The 24,639-nt window shown below is 44.4% G+C and overlaps 1 protein-coding gene across 1 annotated transcript in view; it reads left to right on the top strand.

The window, feature by feature from the left end:
* Positions 1-6,108: 6,108 nt before the first annotated feature.
* Positions 6,109-24,639, top strand: part of PDE6A (phosphodiesterase 6A) — a 54,875-nt gene continuing 36,344 nt past the window's right edge. Inside the window, exons 1-5 of the mRNA XM_066272982.1 lie at positions 6,109-6,736; positions 15,279-15,431; positions 16,106-16,195; positions 17,213-17,353; positions 20,330-20,404. Coding sequence (XP_066129079.1) covers positions 6,263-6,736; positions 15,279-15,431; positions 16,106-16,195; positions 17,213-17,353; positions 20,330-20,404 — 933 coding nt within the window. The 5' untranslated portion in view covers positions 6,109-6,262. The remainder of the gene's footprint in view (positions 6,737-15,278; positions 15,432-16,105; positions 16,196-17,212; positions 17,354-20,329; positions 20,405-24,639) is intronic.

Here is a 24,639-nt window from a genome sequence, read left to right as displayed (position 1 = left end):
AATGATGTAGTGACTGAGGGTGTTTGGGCCAACAACAGAGTCACTTCAGGTCAGAGGCTACTCCAGGACTCACCTCCTCAGCACTTCCTGGTCACCCACTATTCCCAGGAAGGACATGCGTCTTTGTCTGAGGACCTAAAATAGTGGACCCCAAACTGACTCTTATTTTTTAATAGATTATTCTTTATTGCTATTCTGATTAATTTTCATGACTCTAGGTGGTTTACATTTAAATTTTTTGATTGTTCTTGGAAATAGATAACATGTACAAGTAGAATAAACAAATTTTAAAAGTCACAGTTTACAATGAAGAGTAAATCTCCTTCCCGCACTTCTCATTCTTACTCCACTGCCCCTTTCTGGGGGCAAATACAGCACCAGTTTTTTGTTTGTTTGTTTGCTTGCTTGCTTTAGTGAGAGACAGCTAGGGACAGACAGAAGGAGAGAGATGAGAAGCATCAATTCTTCGTCACAGCACTTTCATTGTTCATTGATTGCTTTCTCTTATGTGCCTTGACCAGGGTGCTACAGCTGAGCCAGTGATTCCTTGCTCAAGCCAGCAACATTGGGCTCAAATCAGTGACCTTGGGCTTCAAGCCAGCGACCTTAGGGTTCAAGCCAGCAACTTCAGGGTTTCGAACCTGGGTCCTCTGCATCCTAGTCTGAATCTCTATCCATTGTGCCACCACTTGGTCAGGCAGCACCACTTTTCTGTGTTGCCTTTCAGGTTATTCTATATGAGCAGTTCTCAATTCTGACAGCACATCAGAATCTCTGGGGGAATTTTTTAAAGATAGCAGTGTTTGGGTCATATCCTCAGATGTTATGATTGAATTGGTGTAGAATGGGATCAGGCATTGATATTTTAAATAAATAAATATTTAAACAAAGGGGACATACAATATGTTATGCACTTTTTTTTTTTTTTTACAGAGACAGAGTCAGAGAGAGGGATAGATAAGGACATACAGACAGGAATGGAGAGAGATGAGAAGCATCAATCATCAGTTTTTCATTGTGGCACCTTAGTTGTTCATTGATTACTTTCTCATATGTGCCTTGACTGGAGGGCTACAGCAGACCAAGTGACCTCTTGCTCAAGCCAGATGAGCCCGTGCTCAAGCTGGTGACCTCGGGGTCTCAAACCTGGGTCCTCCGCATCCCAGTCTGACACTATCCACTGCGCCACCGCCTGGTCAGGCCATACTGAGCTTCTTTCTGGCTATTTATTGCTGAGTAACAAATCACTCTAAAACTTAGTGGTTTATACCAACGGTAATTATTTTGTTATTTCTTATGGTTCTGGTGGGTCAGAAATTTGGCAAAAGCTTGCCTGGTGGTGTCTCATGGAGCTATCATCAGATAGTGGCTAGAGCTGGGACAGGGAATGGGGGATGAAGCAGATGAAGGCTGTCTGGACCTCTCTCTTCATGTTATCTTAGGGCTTCTCCTTGCATCTTGCAGTGTGGGCTAGTTTGGGCTTCTTCACACCATGGAAGTTTCAGGGTAATCTGTGTTTAAATAACAGTAAATGGCTCCAAGAGACAGCATTTCAGCAAGCAAAGAGGACGCTATGTAGCCTTTGATGATCTCCCCTCAGAAGTCACAAAGCTCTACTTCTATTGTATATTGTTGGTTGAAAGTTGTAATAGCCTGCCTGATTCCAAGTCCCATTGGGAGAAGTGTCAAAGCCACATTGTAAGAAGAACATGTGGGATGGGAAACATCGTTGTGGCCATCTCTGGCCACAGCAGCTGCATGGCATTCCATTGTTTGGGTGTACTACCATCTATTTAAACATTGAGGGACATTTATGTTGTTTCATTTTTAAAAAAATATTACAAGTACTTTGAATGATGATAGGTATTTTTGCTCTGCTCCCTCTCCTCCAATCTCCAGAGGGGGCTTGTTCTTCTAGATCTCTTGCCTATCAGGGCCACTGGGTGGCAGGGCAGGAAGCTACCATTCTCAGTCTCAAAAAGAGATCCCCTCTGGCTTTGGACCTTTGAGGGAAATTAGGGGGGAAAGAATGAAGAACACTGTAGTCAGGGGCAAAGGAGATTTTTTTTAAAGCCTTCCCACGACTGAGATAGTTTTTGCAGGATCCTTGAGTGGCAAGGGTCTGGGCTTCTTCCCGCCCTGGGAGGCTGGAGCCATAGCCATGACCCCTGAGCCCAGGGGTGAAGAGCAGAACTGTTGGTTTTTCAGGGTCAATACCAGATTCACAGTAGTAGCGCAGACTGAAGGCCAGAGGGCTTTTCCCCGGCTGGCCTGAATTAGAGCAACAGGCCTTCACATGGCCCTGGCGTGAGGCAGCGGTCACCATAATGGCCAGGTGAGACTGACGTGCTGCGCACTGCGCCAAGAGGGCCACTAACGCCGTCATTATCAGAATTGAATATCCTGCCAGCACTGTCGGATGAGGACTCGAAGCATATACAATTTGATTTGGAGAGAGTAAAGAAATGTGAGTCTTATAGCCAGGGTGGAGTAGAATTCACTCTCACTACAAATATTTAGGTACAGAAAGTGATCTGTTATTTGACGTTTCACAGCAATCACAAGCCCCAGGTCCCAGATTTGTACTTTCAGGAGTACGTGATAGGCATTAGGGGATATGGTCATTCAAAATAGAACATGATCTTTGCAGTAAAATATTGACATTCCCACTATGATTTATTTTTTTGACTAAAATTCTCATATTTTTGAATAGCCAGGACAACTTTTTAAAGAATTAGTAGTGAAATTGTTCTGTCTTTCTGGACAAGTGTTTCATTAATAAGAATATAATCAAGCAAGTGTGTAAAGATTTAACAACACAAAAGATCATGAAGAATATAAGAAAATTAGAAACAGCCTAAATATAACGAAGAGTTGAAGTATGTTAAATGAATTACACTACTGCCACCCAATGGAAATCTATGAAGCCATTAAAAATTACATAGTAAAAGAATACTTAATGCACAGAAATACATTTACATATACTGTTCAACAAACAAAATATATATTGCACAATTACAGTTTTGTTTTGAAAATTATATTTATATGATTGGGAAAGAAAGATGTATATCAAAATGTTTCTCTGAGAGGTAACTGTTCTTTTTATTTACCTGACTTTTCTCCATTTTCTACAATACAAAGATGTATTACTTTCTAAAGAGAAAAATAATAAAAATTTTGGTTTAAAAAAGTATAGGAAAATAGATATATTTGCATTACTTCGATGTTTTGCCAAATATCACTGCCTCATCCTAAGCTTACATTATCATTACTAATAGCTACATGTATTGAAGACTATCCATGAACCAATGTCAGTACATATATGCCTCTAATCTTCACAACGGCGCTCTAAAATAAGTATCGTTATCCACAATTTGCAAATGAAAAAATTGAGACCGGAGATTAAGTAAATTGCCCAATTTTGTAAACTAGAGGAAAGGACTTGAACTCAGCTCACTCCAGTTCTAAATCCAAGTATAGTATACCGTTATACCTCTTGCCTTTCTACTAGTATGGTCACATAGCTTGTTTTTAGAGCCTAATTTTACCTGACTTTTCAGGATTCCCCAAAATTCCTAACTGCTTTTGAGGCTACAGATCCCTTTCAGAATCAGAGCTTTCAAAAAACTGCACAGAAGATTAAAATGCACATAAAGACAAATTTTTATGATATATGGCTTACCCACTGACTTAGATTAGACCCTCAAGGCAAAAAAAACAAAGAGAGGTTCATAGACCAGGCAAGCTCCAGGGACAGACTCAATAGGAAATCCAAGTGACTGAATAAAGTCACTAAGTCAACAGGTGTCCAGACAGTTAGGAACTGCTATCAATTCTAGGTTAAGGGTACAAACAAATAAAATATGGAATTGCACCAAGGTGGTATAAAATGAGGGTGGAGGTCAGCCAGGCTGTTCCGGCAGTTCTAAGCGCTAGCTGGTAGGGCCAGAGGACTTGGAGTTTGGCGAACCAGCAGGGAAAGGCCTTTGATCAGGAAATGGAGGCTAAATCAACATTTCACGCCAGTGAAATGTCCTGAAGGGGACACTCAGTGCCAAGTTTTTTACTGGGGCCCAGTAACACGCAGATTACCCAGGCTTGCACCACAGTGTCTCGTGCCTCCCTATCCCAGTCTGCCAACGGGCCTTTTACACGCTTCTTGCTTCTACACCCACTTCCTAATCTCCATTCTCTCCATTTCTATCCTTGGCCAGTTCCTCATATTTCTGGAAGGATTGCAACAGCTTCCTTACTAACTTGCTATCCCCAGATTCATCTTCTTGTTTAAATACAGATGTCTGAATTCTCTTTGCCTCTGCTTACATACCTTCAATGATGGGGAGCTCACTATCTTTAGGGTAAACCAGTTAATCTTTGATAGTTATGGTAACTAGTAATGATTAGGTAACTCCTATTAAATTGAACAGTATGAAATTACCATTCGTGTGGGACAAAAATAGTCCAGTAGAGATAAATACATATAGTTAATAGGCACTGAGCACATAACTTTGAATTATACAATATATTATCTCATTTAATCTCCACAACAGCCATGTAAAATAACTCCACTTTACAGATAATCAAAGTGAGATCCAGGAGAAGTTAAGTAATTTACACAGATAGTAAATGACAAGCCCAGACTCAGCCCCAGGCCTAACTCTCAAATTCCACCATTAGCACTCTGGAAACTGCCTTCTTACAATAACATATATTTGTGTCCTGCTCTCTGGATCCTTCGTGAACAAACTGGCACACTCACCATCTCCCAGTTCCCTTCACCATTGCCATTAACAGTGATGAATGAGGTGGAGCCTGTGGAGACCTGCTCACCCAACACTGGGATTTGTGGCCAGTTCTCTGTAGAACCCTAACTAATACAAAGGCCTACATAGTCTTGATTGAAATTTAGAAAATACAGAAAAACATAAAGGGAAAGAATTAAAATCAAACACCACCCTAGTTATTACCATTGCCAATACCTTTTGTAAATTTATACCTTTTCCTGGAGAATATAGATATATACTCTTAACCTGGGCACTTTTGACATTTGGGCCAGATAATTCTTTGTTATGGGGGCTGTCTTGTACATTGTAGGATGTTTGGCAACATCCCTGGCCTCTACCCACTAGGTGCCAGTAGCTCCCTCCATCAAGTGTAACCACTAAAAAGGTGACAGACATTTTTAAATGTCCTCTGGGGTAAAATCACCCAGGTTGAGAACTGCTGCTAGATACTTAGATATTTAGGTTGTTTCTAATTTTTAAGTATTCTAACGTGCTAAGAGAAAGATGGGGGGCACAGTTTGATAGATTTTAAATAAAGTTAAGCCTCCACAGAAACGACAGAAACTAAAATGTTAACTAGAGATTACCTCTGAGTAGCAGGATCACAGGTGACAAATGGTCTTCTTTGCTTATTTTCCCCCATGAATATGTATTTTGTAATCAAAGAAAAACTATGAAAGGTGTTGTGTTTATGAGAGGCCTTCGGATTCTAAAAGTAGAGAATCTTTGAAACCTAAAGCTTGAGGCAGAGATTGTGAGATCGGCCCGTAGGTGTCAGGTCCGAAACGTACATCAGAGAAGCCGGATGAGTGATGGGCGTGCAACGTGAAGCCCCAGATGGGGGACAGCCTGGGGAAGAGGTCACGGAGGGTGAGGTGAGGGGTCAGGGCATGGGAGCTGAGTGGGCAGTGCCTCCCAGTTCTAACCATTCCTGCCATGGAAAGTGAACACAATCATTAGCTCTTTCGATTCTCTGAGAGAAGTCAAATAAATTTCCTAAGCAGTAAATGTAGGATTCTGTGCCAGCTGTTGAAAAACACCACACAGGGCAGAGAAAACACATTGACAATAGTAGGTAGTCCCTATGCTGCCACTTTTGCAGCATCTGCTTCAGTGGTGTGTGTGTGTGAGTGTGTATGTGTGTGTGTGTTTCTTAATTGAGCTCACGTCCTGCTCTGTGCAGAAATTTCTTCTCAGTTATTAGAAAAGAGAACTCTCACCTTCTCCCATCTGGGGCCCAGCAGCGTCTGGAACACTCTGATCCTCATAATCCTTGTTCTTGAGGAATATTAATGATTTAATCTTCCCAGCTCACTCCCTCTCTTATGCTATCATATCTGTGAGGTTTACAGACAAGACCCAGAGGAGTCCAGGTGGAGCAGACGCACCCTGACTCACTTTTACCACAGACGGCAAAACTGTCCTCAGAAGGCCAGTCTCAGCCCCTCCAACAGAAACAACCATTAGACTTCCCAGCCATGGGCGAGGTGACGGCAGAGGAGGTGGAGAAGTTCCTGGACTCGAATGTCGCCTTTGCCAAACAGTACTACAACCTCCGCTACCGGGCTAAGGTCATCGCAGACCTGCTGGGGGCCAAGGAGGCGGCCGTGGACTTCGACAGCTACCACTCGCTGAGCAGCGTGGAGGAGAGCGAAATCATCTTCGACCTCCTGCGGGACTTTCAGGAGAACCTGCAGGCCGAGAAATGCATCTTCAATGTCATCAAGAAGCTGTGCTTCCTCCTGCAGGCGGACCGCATGAGCCTGTTCATGTACAGGGCCCGAAATGGCATCGCGGAGCTCGCCACCCGGCTCTTCAACGTCCACAAAGACGCTGCCATGGAAGAGTGTCTGGTGATGCCCGACTCAGAGATCGTGTTCCCCCTGGACATGGGCGTGGTGGGCCACGTCGCACACTCGAAAAAGCTTGTCAACGTCCCCAACACAGAGGAGGTACCCTTTCCCTATAGGCGGGAGGGCAGGGAGCATTATTCCGTGGGGTTCAGAGTACCGGTGGGGTAGAATGCTACTGGCCACCAAGACTGGCTGGTGATGAGTTGGTGTGTTTCTTTAGTTATTCACTTATTTATTTATGACTTTTTACTTTGAAAAAAGAAAAAGCTTAACCGCTGAGTTTACAAAGGACTGTATAGCTTTCCTGTCAATTCACCAACTGTTTACATCTTGCCACAGAGCTTTATGTCTCCATTTTTTCTGATGCATTTGGAGCCAACTGCAGACAACATGTCCTTTAACCCTAGGTCCTTTGTATTTCCAGAACAAGGAACAGATCTCATGTATCCACAGTACAATGATCAGATTCAGGAAATGTAACATTGATACAATACTATTTATCTAATACACACAGTCCACATTCAATGTTGCCAGTTGTCTCAATTTGACCCATATAGCCTTGTCTCTTCAGTCTCCTTGAATCTGCAAGAGTCCCTCAGTCTGTATTCCTTTTCTGTGATGTGGACATTTTTGAAGGGTACAGGCCAAATATTTTACAGCAATGTCCCTCCATTTGGGCCTGTCTGATATGTCTTCATGATTAGATTCAGGTTGTGTTTCCGGCAGGAGCTCACAGAGGAGATAGGAGATGTGATGGTGATGTTTTTCTTCATGCATTTCGTCGGGAGACAGAGGATGGCCGTCCTTCTCATCACTGGGAATGTTAGCATGGAACACTCGGTTAAGCAGTTGGCTCCTCCTTCTAAGAATCTAGAGATTCTACTGGCATCTCTGACAAAGATCCCTTTGATCTCCTGAGGCAAATCACTTAATGCAGTTCTGCCCATAACCCTCTGCCAGGGTCAACTCTTACTCACCCTTCAGATCTCAGCTTGAAGGTCACTTCCTCAGGAGGCCATCCCAGGTCTCTCTGTTACAGCCTCTTTCTTCACACCAGTTATCACAATAAATAAGCCCTGCAGACCAGGAACCATGTCTTCCTTATTGTCCACTTTACCCCAGGACCCAGAATCTAACAAATGTCTGGCACAAAGCAGATAGTAATTATGCCGTACAGTTGACCTTTGAACAACACAGTTTTAACTGTCCAGGGTTTAAAATAAATCCGTGTATAAGTGGACCCACACCATTCAAACCCATGTTGTTTGAGGGTCAACTCTAATCCCTCTAACACCTGTCTCAACTGAAAGAAGACTGGCCCTATGATGGCAAGGCTCATGTAGGTCCCATTGATCGCTCTACTGGCCAAAACAGGGGCCCGTGTTTGGTCATTCTAAGACCCAGCCTGGATGTTTGTCTCTTTGTGCTCCCCTTATCTCTGACCTTATTTCAAATGAAGAATTTTAAGGTGAAAAGGAAGGAAGGGAGGGAGCTTCAGAGACCATCTCATCCAGTTGACTACTGAATGAATGAGAAGCCTGAAGCCGGGAGAGCTTGAGTAGAGGTGTGCTCGAAGTCACTAAGAGAGCCAGGATTTCATATCCATAGATGCAGGAATTCAAACAGGTTATCTTTTTGACTTGGGTTTCTTGGCAAGATAAGAAGCAAGAGCCCTCGTAAGATAGCTTGGCTGGTTAGAGCATTGTCCCAAAATGCAGAGGTTGCTGGTTTGATTCCGGTCAGGTTACCTAAAGGAACAGATCAATGTTCCTATCTCTCTCTCCCTTTCTCTCTCTTTAAAATTAATAAAATAAACATTAAAAGGAAGAAAAAGAAGCACCAACTTGGGCCTGGGTGGGAAATGGTTTTCTTTGAAACACACTGGGCTGGACTTCCCCTGGAATTCTTCTCTCCCCCATCTCCCCTTGGACATCCAGTGTAAGGGTCGTGCTTCTGCACACAGGGAGCTTTCCTGGGAGGCATCTTTAACTGGATCAGAGTCTGTTCTCCCTTCAAGGCTCACTAGACTTTAATGGTAGCCAACATGGATTGTCACAGTCTTATGACATACTCTGACTATACCTGTTTCACAGATGATGAAACTGAAACCCAGGAAGTAACTTGCTCAGAGTCATCCTGATAAAAAGTGGCAGAGTCGGAATTCGAACCCAGGTGCTGTGTCCGGTGCCCACCCTCTTCACCGCTCTGCTATTCTATACTTCCTCCTCACCTATAAAACGAGGGCACTAGACCAGGTGCTGCTTAGCAAAGGTCACTTCAAATTGTATGGCAGGAAGTTAAGATGTTCTGTTTTGAGGTCAGAGCTGGGTATAAATTATGACTCAGTCACATTCTAAGAATATGGCTTTGGCAAATTGTTTAGCTTGTCTGGGCTCACTTTCTAGTATATAAAATGGGGGAGGGCGAGAATACCTACTTGGCAGTGCTGTTACAGGATTAGATAGAATAATTCTCATCTGGCAGGGTTCTGGGCACAGTAGAGCGGTTCACCCTGGCAGCGCCTGCTTCTTGTTACTATTCTTTCTGTTGTGTTGTTGTTGGGATGGACGTACCAGGTCTGCATGGGATTTGGATAAGAAAACAGTCTTGCCCTTCTGGAGTTTTCGATTTAGATTCTCTTTGTGGGAAAAATAGAGAACAGAGGTCCCGAGAGCTTCTATAGACCCTGGTGTTGCAGGACTGAGGATTTAGGAAAGTTTGCTGATTTTTAGAGATCCCAGTCTGAGAGTTTGCTGAGCCCTGTGCTCCAGGACAGCTTGCCACTTCCTGTTTGCTGTGGAAATCATGCCCGTGTTTCCCTGGAAGTTTTCCAGCCGTAGGCAGTCTCCCTGGCCAGTGGCATAGGCCTGGGGGTGAAGTCCGTCCAGGTCAGCAACTCTTCTGTACTTGGCATTGGTGCGTGTATGCTTCTCCTGGTGTACCTTCTTGAGAAACCTTACTCTATCTGGGGCTCTGACAGTACTGGGGGGTTAGACGAGGAGACAGAAAGAAGAAGGTACAGACTGAGGCCTGGGTTGTCCCTAAACCACCACCACGTGACACTTGGAGCCTCCAGTGCCCTCCTAAACCTGGAAATGGTTATAATCCTGGCATTTGTGAAATGTGAAGCCATGAATGGAGAGGTTTCCCAGGGTTGTAATGTTACTCCCCATGGTCTAGCATATTCCTACTCACCCTTGGGATCTTCTCAGGAAAACTGTCCACTAGGATCACCAGAGAGAATACAGGATGCCCAGGTAAATTTGTTACATAAACAAAGAATAATATCTCAGTATAAGTAGGTCCTGTGCAATATCTAGGACACACTTATACTGAAAAATTTATTTGCCTGAAATTCAAATGTAACCAGGTACCTTGTGTTTATATGCTAAACCCTCCTTGCCATTCACAATTGGTTTGCATGTTAATTCTTTACCCTTTCTCCCGTTAGCAAAACATGCAGACTGTCTCTTTCTGTGTTATCTACCATTGGTTTCTGGCACCCAATCCAGTGCCTGGGACAGAGTGGGTACTCAGTACCCAGTTTATTGACTGAATGAACAAACCACGGCTCTTCTCTGGTCGACTGTGATATTATGCTCTCTAATCAGAAAGCTACATTTGGTGTTTGTCCTGGGTCCTGATGCAGGGCCCCAAGACCTTTGTCATTCCCTGAGTGATTAGGAGCATCTGACACAGAGCTCTGAAATCCCCTGGAATTTCCTGAGTGGTAGTATGCTTTTCTTCTGTTGAGGCAGTTCTTGGTCGGCTCCAGGATGGTGGCTGGTCACCAGAAAGACCAAGCCATAATTAGATGCTTGAATTGGATAACTTCATTCCTACCCCCCTCATTTTTCAGAAAGGGGAGAGGAAATGGAGTATAGTCAATCATGCTTGCACACTGAGGCTCCATAAAAATCCCAAAGCGTCTAGGTTTAGAAACCTTCTGAGTTGGTGAACACATACATCCATGTGTCAGAAGGGTCCCCCACCCCAGCTTCATGGGGACAGAAGCTTCTTTGCTCAGGACCCTCCCTGACCTTGCCCTATGTATCTCTCCATAGGGTTGTTTATCTGGATCCTTTATTCTAAAATAAACCTGTAAACACAAGTCAGTGCTTCCCTAGTTCTGTGAGCTGTTCTAGCAAATCACCCAACCAAAGAGGGGGTCATGGAAACTCCAGAACAGCTGGTCAGTCAGAAGCACAGGTGACAACCTGGGACTTCTTTTGACACCTGAAGGAGAGCAGTCTTATGGAACTGAAGTCTTATTGTGGGATCTGACGCTAGCTCCAGATGGAGTCAGAACTCAATTGAACTGTAGGACACCCTGCTGTTTTCAGAGAGTTGGTCAGGGCTGGAAAAAACACCCATGCACCTGGTGTCAGAAGTAGCATGAGCAATGTGGTGGCAATGTGAGAGTGCAGGAAAACAGTGAGTTCCTCCGAGATGTCAGCAAACCTCATTTCTGAAGACTACATCCGAGAGGGCTGTCATTTTAAAGACTCTCACATCTGTTGTCCTGCTTTCCTGATCTCCTCTTCCTATGAGACCGGGAACCCAACACTCTAAACAGAAAGAAACCTCAAGGAGAACCTGGCCCAAAACTCTGGTTTTACCAAAGAGGAAAAGGAACCCTGGAGAGGTTTCAACTAGTGATGTACTGATTGGCCCCTGAAGCCACTCAGAGAACAAGCCTCTTCCTCCCTGGGGCTCCAGGGCACCTCTCATCTCATGGGGGCATTCTACATTATGATTTGAATTATAGCTTCATCATGTCCCCACTATGTTATAAGAACCCAATGAGGACAACCTCAGTTTTCTTACTAGTCTTGGTATATCCTTGGCATGTCCAATGCCTCTCACAGAGCCAACGCTCAGTAAATATAAATGATGAATGAATGAATCAATCAATCAGTGTATCAATGAATGATGAAATGATGAATGAATGAATGAATGAATGAATGAAGTGGTAATACCACTTGCCAGCACAGGAGTTGTCTATAGAACAGGGGAAGTGACAGGTCTAGGTGACAGGTTGATGTGAGAGTTAAATAATATATGTAAGTTGTCTGGTTCTGGGCCAAGTGCATTATTATTATTTTTTTTTTTTTGGTATTTTTTGTATTTTTCTGAAGCTGGAAACGGGGAGACAGTCAGACAGACTCCCGCATGCGCTTGGACCGGGATCTACCCGGCACGCCCACCAGGGGGCGATGCTCTGCCTATCCGGGGCGTCGCTCTGTCGCGACCAGAGCCACTCTAGCGCCTGGGGCAGAGGCCAAGGAGCCATCCCCAGCAGCCGGGCCATCTTTTGCTCCAATGGAGCCTCGGTTGCGGGAGGGGAAGAGAGAGACAGAGAGGAAGGAGAGGGGGAGGGGTGGAGAAGCAGATGGGCGCCTCTCCTGTGTGCCCTGGCCGGGAATCAAACTCGGGACTCCTGCACACCAGGCCGATGCTCTACCACTGAGCCAACCGGCCAGGGCCCAAGTGCATTATTATTATTCAGTAAATAGTAGCTCTCATCATGAGACACAATGGAGCTTGGCACTGTGAATGTTTGAAAACAGGAATTGAGGAATCTGGGAATGAGAAGCAGTGTTACATTGGACTGGTATAAAATCTAAACCTTGTACAGTGGCCTCCAAGGCCCTGCGGACAGGCCCTGCCCACAGCTCTAACTTCCTTGCCCTCCACTCTTCCTCTCCCTCCCTGTGCTTCAGCCACACTGGTCTTCTGGTTTCTCAGATCGCTGTCCTCCCCTGGCCTTGGCCTTCTCTGTGTTTCCTGCTTGGGATGTGCTTCACTTGCCTGGCCCCTGTTCCCCTGCAGCTCTCAGGATTACCTCTTCAGAGAAGCCTCCCTGATCACCTTTACTAACTAACAGAGCTTCAGCCTGCCATCACTCACAGCTCTTCCTATAACATCATCCACTTTTCCCCTTCAAAGCAGTGACACCACCTGGAGAACGCTTAGCTGGAAGCCCATTCTTCTGCCTTTCCCATTTCACCAGGGAAAGAAGTTTACCTAGCTTGTTCACTGCCATAGCCCCAGGGTCTGGAACAGTACCTACCACACTTATGAAGGTGCTCTGTTCATGTTTACTGAACAAATGAATGACTTGGGGCTTTCTCTAGCTGGGCTTGTGATTCCTGGGCTTTACAATAAACAGTCTGAGCTAAATGGCTTCTCTGGGCCCTTCTGCCTCCGATACTCTGAGTTTCTATGAGATAGTTTAGAATACTGTACATGCTGAAAGTATAGGATGACAATGATTGTTCAAATACCAGTTCACTGGTAGCTGTATTATTTGTGAGAGGAGTTCCAGTACTGAGAATTCAGAGGGAAAGAGGGTACTGGTAGATTTAATAACATCCATCTCAGATACAGGTGAGGTCCAAGTATTGCTATCCCTGATAGACATGAAGTGAATATTGCAAGACTGAACTGGTCTTGTGAAATGAATCCAAGCGTACCCACCCAAACCTGAGTTCAAGGATTCGCCAGTGTCCTTAGAGAATGACATGGAAAATGCTTTGTGGCTAACAATGCCTCTTTAAAGATTCAGCTTAATCTGCCAATGCTAATCCAAGGACCAGATGACAGGCTTCTCTTAATTCCTTTACCCTTCACCTGGTTTGAGACAGCTTCATTGACAACAATGCTGTTGTCAGGTTATTTAATCCCGTTCCAATGGGAAGAAAGCCAGAGATGCAGAGCATCACAACTGAATCTCTGAATCGTGGACAAGATTCTGCACACTCATTTCTTGCAAAGCAGCCTGAAATAGATCTATGCAATGCATTTCCATCCTCAGAACAGCATGAACTGTGCATGTCTGGGCTACCTGTGTTCCAGGCAATGTTGACAGTTGTTAAACCTTACAGTGCTACCAGGAAACAGAAAGGTGGTTTCTTTTGGATTTAAGACAATTCAGGATCTGTCTCCTCTTTCTGACACACAGGTTGCATCACCCTGTACTGGTCTGCCAGGGAGCTTCAGGGGAGGGGTGGGGATGTATGCTCCCCTGTACTCACACAGCTTTGAGCCAAACACTATGTCCTGCATTACTATTATTGATTTATCAAGGAACTGGCCTGAAATTTAGTTTCCCCTGTTTGTCCAGTGTTTAGCATAAGGCTTGATGCAAAGTGGGGCTCCCATTAAGATTTGTAGAAGAGGGATATCCATTGAACTGGCTTTGTGATGCTAGAACTGGATTGTTAACAAAAGCCGAAAGTAACACATTCTTTTGTTCAACGACCTGGACCCAGGTCTGAACTTATCCAGGCTTTCCCCAAAGGCAGCAGAGCCAAGGGCAAGTTTTTTGTTTTGTTTTTTCAGAGACAGAGAGAGTTAGAGAGAGGGATAGACAGGGACAGACAGACAGGAAAGGAGAGATGAGAAGCATCAATCATTAGTTTTTCGTTGCGCATTGCAACACCCTAGTTGTTCATTGACTGCTTTCTCATATGTGCCTTAACCACGGGCCTTCAGCAGACCGAGTAACCCCTTGCTCGAGACAGCGACCTTGGGTCCAAGCTGGTGAGCTTTGCTCAAACCAGATGAGCCCGCGCTCAAGGTGGCGACCTTGGGGTCTCGAACCTGGGTCCTCTGCATCGCAGTCAGATGCTCTATCCACTGCGCCACCGCCTGGTCAGGCGAGCCAAGGGCAAGTTTTAGAGTTGCACACACACAAGTTAATAAGCAAAATTAAACTTCACTCATTATCTAGAGTTTCAATTTTCCCTTCTGTAAGATGGGGTACTAACAGTCCCCATCTCATAGGTTGTTGGGAGAATTAAAGTGAGATGAGGAAGGCACAGTGGCCGGCACAATGCCTGCTAGTGATGTGATTACTGCCGAAGCAAGCACACTACTGTGATTGTTAAACTCAGGAGGGTCTTTTTCTCATTCAAGTCTCTAGTTTGGGCTTAACTGTCATCATCTCCTCTAGACCTTCCTCCTCAGGCAAGGTCAACCCCTCAGGCCCCATCCCAGGCCCCTCAGTCCCCAACCCCTCAGGCTCTGCCTGCTTGGCTCACATCCCCTCCAAGGACCTTAGTTGGTTGAATCTCAGACTTTCTTCTTATGTTGGACTCTAGAGCAGGGGTTCCCAAACTTTTTACACAGGGGGCCAGTTCACTGTCCCTCAGACCGTTGGAGGGCCGGACTATAAAAAAAACTATGAACAAATCCCTATGCACACTGCACATATCTTAAAGTAGAAAAACAAAATGGGAACAAATACAATATTTAAAATAAAGAACAAGTAAATTTAAATAAACAAACTGACCATTATTTCAATGGAAACTATGCTCCTCTCACTGACCACCAATGAAAGAGGTGCCCCTTCTGGAAGTGTGGCGGGGGCCGGATAAATGGCCTCAGGGGGCCGCATGCGGCCCGCGGGCAGTAGTTTGGGGACCTCTGCTCTAGAGGCTCCCAAGGCAGACATCCTGTCTGATTGCCTTGCCCTGCTGAAGGGGGGAAGATGGAAATGTCTTCCTTCTCTTGTCAACAGAGAATAACGAGCCCCTCACCCCACCCACCGCCATGGCCCCCGGGGCGCTGGGGTGTTTTATTGTCTTTGCTCTTCATCCGCCTCCCTCCCATTGCTTGTCTCCCTGCCTTCTTTCAGGATGAACATTTCTGTGACTTCGTGGACAACCTCACAGAATACCAGACCAAGAACATCTTGGCTTCCCCCATAATGAATGGGAAGGACGTGGTGGCCGTAATGATGGCGGTGAATAAGGTGGACGGGCCCCACTTCACCAACAGAGATGAAGAGGTAAGAAGGCTTTAGAAGCTGCTGGGTGGCCATGCTAGCACATTCGCTCAGCGCGTGAAGTCTTCTGAACCTTGCTGTTTGGCCTGGCCTCAGTTTCCCCATCTGTAGACAAGGCAGCTAACCTGATGCTCTCTGAGGGAGGCAGGGCAGGATAATGGTTAAGACTTTGGGCTTTGCAACCAGGAAGGTGGGGATGATTGTTCTGGCTCTGCTCATATCTACTGTTTGACTTGGGCAAGTTACTTAATTTTCCTGAACTTGGTTTTGTTTTTTGTTCTTTTTTATTTTCCTCATAAGAAATAATGATGTGGGGTTTTCCCTAACTGGGTGTCTGATTTCTGGGTTTTAAAATGGGGATTATTTTACAGTCTTTATCTCTGAGGGGACTTGTGGTGATCAGATAAGATAACGTACATAAATGAGGTACCACAGGGACTGCAGACTCAATAAATAGTAGCTATTTTTCATCGATACACCCCATCACCACTGACATTCTACATTCTGTGAGTTTTATAGTCTTATACTGCAACATGTTATGAGTAGCATTCCACGACCTATCGGCTCAAATTGCCTCAGATGAAGCTGTTAGGCTATTCAGGCCTTTGCTGATGTTAGAAGTGTCCAGAGGAGGAATTTCTCCTCATTCATGTCCCCTCATGCTGTTTGATTTTCAGATTCTTCTCAAGTACCTCAATTTTGCCAATCTAATTATGAAGGTGTTCCACCTGACTTACCTGCACAACTGTGAGACTCGGCGTGGCCAGGTAAGGGGTTTGGCTCAAGGAAATGGACTGGGCACATTCATTATTATTATTATTATTTTATTTTTATTTTTTACAGAGACAGAGAGTGAGTCAGAGAGAGGGATAGACAGGGACAGACAGGAACGGAGAGAGATGAGAAGCATCAATCATCAGCTTTTCGTTGCACATTGTAACACCTTAGTTGTTCATTGATTGCTCTCTCATATGTGCCTTGACCACGGGCCTTCAGCAGACCGAGCAACCCCTTGCTGGAGCCAGCGACCTTGGGTTCAAGCTGGTGGGCTTTTTGCTCCAACCAGATGAGCCCGCGCTCAAGCTGGCGACCTCGGGGTCTCGAAGCTGGCTCCTCTGCATCCCAGTCCGACGCTCTATCCACTGCGCCACCGCCTGGTCAGGCCACATTCATTATTATTATTATTATTATTATTATTATTATTAATTTTTACTGAAGCATCTATGTGATCAGGCTGGAAAGGCAGATGGTAACAAAAGTGCCTGGGAACCATCACGCAGTCTCTGCCCAATACCCATGGTTCTGCACGATTGTGGATGTTTCTGAAGCTTTTTGCTTTATTCCAGAGTGATTATACGCAGAAGTTTTAAAGTCAGGTAGCTTGGATTTGAATCCCTGCTAAGCCACTTATTAGCTCTAAGACCCTGAGCGAATCTCTCATTCTCTCCCAGCTTCGGTCTCCCCATTTGAAAAATGGGGATAATCAGGGTTCCACCCTCAAAAGATCATTGTATAGTAAAGAAAAAGATGTGTGTAGGGCACTGTGGTCAATCAGTGTTTGTTATTGTTATTCTCTAACAACCTATGAGATAAAAGAGTTGCAGGCCAGCCAGTTATTTAACCTCCTTGAACCTCAGTTTCTCTGTCTATAAAATGGGGACAATTAACTTGTTTCTAGCACAGCATTATTGTGAGGGTTAAATGAGATACACTTCACAGAACTTTACAGTTTCTATTATTCTCTAGCTTGTCAAAAACTTTGACCATGTTTGGTGTTTCTTCAGATCCTGCTGTGGTCTGGGAGCAAAGTCTTTGAAGAGCTCACGGACATCGAGAGACAGTTCCACAAAGCCCTGTACACAGTCCGAGCCTTCCTCAACTGCGACAGATACTCTGTGGGGCTCTTAGACATGACCAAGCAGAAGGTGAGAACGGAGTGGACCTCTCCAAGGAACAGTTAAATGTACACTGAGAGGAGTCCAGACTTGTGTCACCCATTCAGTTGCACAGGGAAGAGGCCGAGAGGGTGTAGATAGTTGTAGGAAGTTTTTCAGTTCTATACTGAGGAGAGGAGCACCAACATTTAAAGGGGGAAAGTCTCGGTTTCCTCATCTGCAAAATATAGATAATAATACTAGCTTGTTCACAAGGTTGTCTGGAGGAATACATGAATTAGCAGATGTCCAGCACTTAGAACTAGGCCTGGCATAGACTAGAGCAGTATTATTATTTTACACACTACAAAAAATAAGGAAACCTTGAATGGACGAATATGAAGTTGTTAAATGGATGAGCAAGATGAACAGTACAGGCATATCTCAAAGATGTCATGGGCTCGGTTCCAGACCACTGCAATAAAGTGAAGTGTCACAATAAAATAACAATAATATACTGCTTACAAAAATTAGGGGATATTTCAAAGAGAATATGAAGCAATAAAATATCCCCTAATTTTTGTGAGCAGTGTAGTAATAAAAGGGGAAAGTCAATCTAGCACACAGGTGAGTAGAAACAACCTGTATCTTCCCTAGTCAGCTAGAAAAAAAAGTGGACGTGATAAGAAAGCTTGATGGGTTGGGGCAGGTGCATGATTAAGAGGTTTCTACGTAGAGTGAACGTCCAGAAAGAAGGTTGCCAACTTCAGGAAGTCTCAGAAAATGTTCTCAAGGGTGGGCAGAAGCCTCTCCTATAGTTTGAAGAGCCCCGAGTTGACCCAGGCAGTTGAAGTGGAGGCAGATGCTTAGGTCTGGTCCCTCCAGTGCTGGGGGCCAGGTGTGCCCCTGTACACTGCTGAGAAGGAAGAGCCTGATCAGACTCCTATCACTGTTTTCCAGCTAGCTTTACCCAAACATTGCTCTTTCTTTAACCGTCTCTGCCTCCTGGTCCTAATCATTTTCAGCCTTAGAAGAGATAGCCAGAGTTATTTAGATTCATGACTTCCTATCTCAAAGGTCCAAGGTCCAGGATTCTTGTCAGTTTCATTTTTTACGCCTTGTCGTGCTGAGCAGGGTGCTCAGACCAATGGAAAATCTCCAAATGTTTGGTGGAATGAATGAATGAATTACGGACTCTGGGATTGGAAGAGACCTTAGATCTAGTGTGTCAACAAACCCCTGATTATCCTTCAGAAAGTAGCATATGAGTGGAGTCATACAAATGAATGTTTTTTTTCCTAATCAAAAGAATTTCTGAGTAGTTGAATTCAAAAAACTTCTTGGTAAAGCGCCCAGATTGCACCTTAAAGGATCTGTCCTCAGGTGCAGGCTGCTCTAGGCTGCAGTGCTCTGCCCTCTGTTTCCTTTGAACTCCCTTGCAAAAGGGAGGGTTACATTTCAGCAGGAATATTCTACCTTCGTTATCCCCTAAAGACAGAACAACCTAACAATTAGAGGTGGGTTGGGCTGCCTACAATTACTCTAAGAACCTCTCTCCCAGGTAGCTAAGCTCTTACCTGAGCTATTGACCTTATGAAAGAAGTCAATAAAAGTCACTGAACTATATACACTATAATTGGGTGAATTATATGGTATGTGAATTATGTCTCAATCAAGCTGTTTAAAAATAAAAGAAGATAGAAAGAAAGAGAGAGAGAAAAAGGCAGGCATAAACATGTTCCCACTTTCCACCAACCCGTTGCTGACACCTTCTGCTTCTCTGTGGGACAATCTTCAGAGCCACTCAGTGTTTGACACAGGTGGTGTCAGTCCAAAGTACTCGTCTTTTTGGGCTCCTCTAACATTGGTGTTCCCCTCCCATTACTGTTTTGGTTCTTGCCCTGTCCACCTCACTATAGTCACTCAATTACTTGATTGTTTCTTCCACAAGGCTGTAAGTTCTTCCAGGACACAAACTGTGCCTTATCCATCTCCATCTATCTATCTATCTATCTATCTATCTATCTATCTATCTATCTATCTATCAGCAAGCACGTTGTGTGGCTCAGGTAGGGCCTCGGTTCATATTTCACCCAGAATTGAATTTCATCCTGTGGTCAGTTGTCAAGAAAAATCTGACTCCTTTCTGCTTGTCCTCCGGATGATATTATTGTAGAATAGGCAAACCACCATGACAAAATTGTTCAAATAAGAGAGAGGCCAAGAACAGGAGGACTTGGCTCCTATCCACCATAATCCAGCATTAATCTATCATTGTCTTTAAAAATTAACAAATGAATAAACAGAGAGGGCACTGGAGGACCAAGGCTTCTTCTGCCAGGCCCAGGCTTGACCCCACACAAGCTGGGCAACCCCGTGCAGAGGAGGAAACCAGCTGAGGAGCAGAGGGAGGAGCCTGTTGCAGCGTCCCAGGTGGTCTCTTTTCCTGGGTCTGAGTGATGGTGCAGCACCCTTTGCTGGCCCTTTACTCCCTCCTCTCTGCCTGTGTCCTTGCCGGATGTCTTAGATGTCACTGTTCTTATTGAATCTCAGCTACAAGTCTATCTATCCATATTTGACACCATTGTTTTTTTCTTTCTTATTTGGAAAAAAAAATTTCTTTTCTTGCTTATAAAAGCAATCCACTTTACTATGGCATAATTGCTAAATAAATTATATTCTCATTCTAATCACCCAGAGAAAACTAGTTGTTAATGCTTTGTTGTGAATTCTCTGGGAGCATTTTCTATATACAGTTAAACATTTGGGTCACACGATCTATTTTTTTGTCACCTCACATTTTTCACTTATCAATGTACCATGACTACCCTTTTAATCAATGCATATACATCTGTAGTGTCGTTGTTACCAGACTTATTATAATTGATTTAATAAATCCCCTTATTGGACACTTGGGGTGTTTATAAGTTTTCACTATTATAAATGATACAGCAAGGGATGTTGTTTTCGCTAAAGATTACATCATGTGTTTTCAAGACAAGTAATTATTGTTCTCTTCATTCCTAGGAGTTTTTTGATGTGTGGCCAGTCCTGATGGGGGAGGCTCCACCCTACACTGGTCCCAGGACCCCAGATGGAAGGGTAGGTCTCTCTCTGGCCTGCTTAGTATGATAAATGTTTAATGAAATATAAATATATTATAAAAACTGCTGACATTTTTGGGGGGGGGTATCTCTGGGTTGGGTTGTCTCCCTCAAAGTCATAACTTCCTGCTATTGCCAAATCCTGTAATTTACCAGGTATTTTTAATATCTTGTCAGAGTTTCACAATAACTTAGTGGGGTTGACTAAGAAGGAATCAACATTCTCATTTCACAAAAGAGGAAATAACCCCCAAAATGTCAAGCAGCTTGCTCAAGAATTCACCCAGCAGGAGTTCAGAGTTATAGATTATTAGACTCCAAAATATCCTTAATGTCTAAGTGAGAGTGTGTAAATTGGTAACCAGAGGTCAAACCCAGCAAATAGATAAATTTGTTTGGTTGTAGACATTTAAAAATCTATCTTTCTACTTAAAAATTGAATTGGGGGCTTAGTACTTAAACATCAAGATATTTTCCATAAATATCTATATTCTGAGTTTCTTTTGAAAGGCAGAAGAAGCCCAGAACCCCACAGGATGAACTTGATTGGAGTTGAGTAGCAGCTGCCCCCTCGGAATGTGGCCTGAGCTCCCCAGGTTGCCACAGCCCCCTCCTGTCAACACCTGGTCCCCTGCTCACATTTCTGTTTTCTCTAGGCATTTGGGTTTGTGACTTCTGATCTCACACCATTGCTTCATTTTCAAATGAGGCAGAAACACTTTAAAGAAACTGAAATGAAATGTGTGGGGGTGTGGAGAGGATGCAGGGTAAATAGACCGGGCAGTCAAATGGTTTATAGAACCTGTGCAATGATGGAATGACCTTAGCTGAGGCCACACAGGATAAATAAGCAGCAGAGTCATGTCCTGGATCGAGTTTTAATCCAGAGCTCTTCCCACAGCCCTTTCAGCCTGTCTGAAATGGTATATCAATTTCTGCAGGGAGGCTTGCTCCCACCCAGCCAACCCTAATCCCACCCAGAATAAAAGGCATCAGGCAGACATCAGTGTGTGCATGTGTGCATGTGCGTGTGTGTGACAGACTTTGTTTAGTCTTCTTTCAAACTCTGGGAGTTCACAATGAACGCCCTTGCCTGTGGACTTCACATTCACGCCAGAAAAGATGTCAACTTTGGAATCTATGTGGTCTGCTGTGCTTTATCCAAAATGACCTTTATAACCTGCTGTCATCCAGTTTCAAACTACTCTTTTACCCACCCAAGTTCATGATTTCATTTGGGAAGACTGAGCCTCCACAGATTGCATCACGTACAACAGTTTGGGAACACAGCTCTTTGTATTGGTATAGCTGACACGTTACCACTGAGTTTTTTTCTTGGACATGTATCTCCTGGAAATTTAGAAAGGGAGGAACTAGAATACAGATCACTATAGCTTTCAGACACCATCAGCTCCAACTAACTTCAATTTCTCTGGCTGTTCTGATATTCAGCTCTCTGAGATAAGCCCTGAGGTCAGAGGTGCTCTCTAACTCCAAGGTGGCCAGAGAAATGTCGGGCTCTCCCTTATCTGGCTCCTCACCTGTGAGCACCCCAATGTTTAAGATGAATTTGAACAGGGTATTTTCTCACTGAGTGCCAGCCCAGGAAGAGCTGCCCATCATTCAACAAATTCAAGGAGTTCTGGTTTCACCGAGGTAACTAGCACACTAAAGGGTAAGACTTTTCTTTTCCCAAACCCATCTCCACCTTAGGTAGCAATGGCTCAGTCAGTCTTCTCAAGAGTATGAGTCATTATTTTGAGATAGAAAAGGCCAGAAGGCAAAGGGCTTTGGATTTGGCTGTTCGCTAACTTGTAAGATGAGCTTGACCAAATAATTTCTAGGGCCTTCCATTTTCCCAACGATGGGGAGCTGTCACTGAACTCATCCTCGAAGTCAGTTCCAGGTCTTGGACACAGCTGGTGAGGAAAGCACACAGGGGCCCGAGCCGGGGCCCAGACATGGCATGACAGGGCTGGCCAAGAGTGGATCTTCTGGAAAGAGCAAGGGCTTGAAGGAAAAAAAGCCTGAGTTCAGACTGTGATCCACCAGCTGGTTCCGTGGCCTTAGGGAACCTCTCTAAGCCTCGCCTTCCTCCTCTGTACTGCTGGGTAATCAAGCTGACCTAGTAGGACCAAATCACGTGCTGACGCACTGTAGGCACCCCAGTAATCATGGCGACTTAGATAGAATCTCACTCTCTGCCTGACACTTTACCTGGTTTATGTCATTTACTCTTCTCAATGAGTTTATGAAGGAAGTATCCTCACTCTCCCCATTTGGTAGCTGGGTAGGAAGAGTGTCAAATAATTTGCATAAATTCAAACCCAGAACGATTTTATTTCTGGTAATTGACCTTATAATCATGCTCTTTAACATTCCCTTTTGTCATCCAACACCACTCACTCACTTTATCTGCCACATTCACATTAAAGATACAGTTTTGTCTGGATTCTGACAAACTGACCTCCCCAAATCTTGGGTCTAAAACTCCCCAAAGGCAGCTACCCCTGGCTTCATCTCCTTTTAAAACTAAAACATTGTATGTGTGTGTGTTTCAATGATTAATCTGTATGGTTTGGCGATCCATATCATCCCAATAAATCAAAAAATAAATTAAAAAAAAAGTTATACAGGCTGATTAAACTCTTTACAAACAAATAATACTTGTTTGAAAACCAGTACATTTCCACGCATGATGATTTGGCTATGGCTGTATTTATGGATCTTTCAAAGCCCCCTGTGTTGCAGCCTTGTTGCTCTAGTGAAGATTAACAAAGGCACTCATTGATGGCTTGGTCTTGACTTCCCAAAGGCTGGCTAATACCTGCGTGAATACGGCCTTGCAGGCAACTTGGCTGAGCTACCGTAAGTGGAAAAAGCCTCATTTACCTAGGGCACACTGATCTTTTTGTCACTTCTATGAAAGCAAATTAATTCTCCTATAGGTTTCAAAACAAAACACGTCCATGTCTAACCTTTCTAGAGAAGTTGCGTGAACACCCTGGATAGGACAGCTTGTGGGACCCAGGGAGGCAGCAGCTAGCTTGCCTGGGAGTGCTGTGAGCAGCCCAGGTCCAAGGGCAGATGGCTCTAGAGCAAAGACCTGCAGAAGGTCAAGGTCAAAGAAGTCAGCCTCCTCCTCCTTCCGCCTGGAAACTTAGTTGGTCCGAAGTCCCAGCTGCTAATGCAGCCACCTTTGCTTTCTGGAACTGCCTACAGGCTACAATTTCACTTTTTAAAATGTTCTTAGCAGTTTGTTTATATTTACTGAAAAAAGTGATGCATGAGCCCAGTGGAAAGCTCACACCGTACAAAAGGGGACACACACCCAACCTCCTGGGGCAGACAGGGTCTGCAGTTCATCTTTTCAGAAACATCTATGGATGTCCAGATACTCCTGGATATATCTGTATATGTATTCCATCACAAGCACCCTCTGCACATGGGGTGATCTGTTTTGTGCTCTACTTTTTGTACTTGACCACATTATGGCATCTTTTTCGATCAGCTTGCATATAGCTCCGTCATCCTGGAGACAGGCAGAATGTACACAGGCGCCCAAATTGTGTTGGAGGAATCGGGTGGGGAAATAAGTCTTGTTGTTTGCTCCCTGGGGCTTCCCCTCCACCTTTTCTGAGCCAGGATTGCCCAGTTGCTGAAATGTAATTAGTTATGTATCAGGAGGAAGGGACCTTCAGCTGTGTTGTCCTCCCCCTTCCTGGATTATTTTAAAAGCCATGTGTGAAAACCTGTATTTAATAAGTGTACTAGAATCACACACACACACACACACACACACACACACACACACACACTATGGCCATATGTTGTCTCCAGGCTTTTTAAAGCAATCTGAGACCCCTGGGTGGGGCAGACAATGCTTTTATCTACATTTGGGACTGTATCTGTAGAATTTAATACTACATGTGGAATTACTGGATCAAAGACTATGTGCATTTTAACCTTTGAGGGAGAGTGCTAACAATCCAACCACAGTCTCAGAATCATAGCTGCGAGGGGCTTTAGGGATCATCTAATGTAGTTTTAAAATTTCTCTGATTGCCTTAGAACCCTGGGCTTCCACAATGGCTGCCTTGGCCAGGGCTTAGTGGGGGAGGCGGAGGACAGGAAAGAGAACGAGAGAGAATAGAGATGAGGACCCCTGTGTCCAACGCTGCTGCTATTAGGGTGGCTCTACTTACATCTGCTTTTTATGACTGGACCCCATGC

Source organism: Saccopteryx bilineata, chromosome 4, assembly GCF_036850765.1.
Source record: "Saccopteryx bilineata isolate mSacBil1 chromosome 4, mSacBil1_pri_phased_curated, whole genome shotgun sequence".
NCBI classification, from domain to species: Eukaryota; Metazoa; Chordata; class Mammalia; order Chiroptera; family Emballonuridae; genus Saccopteryx; species Saccopteryx bilineata.
This window is presented reverse-complemented; position numbering and strand designations above follow the sequence as displayed.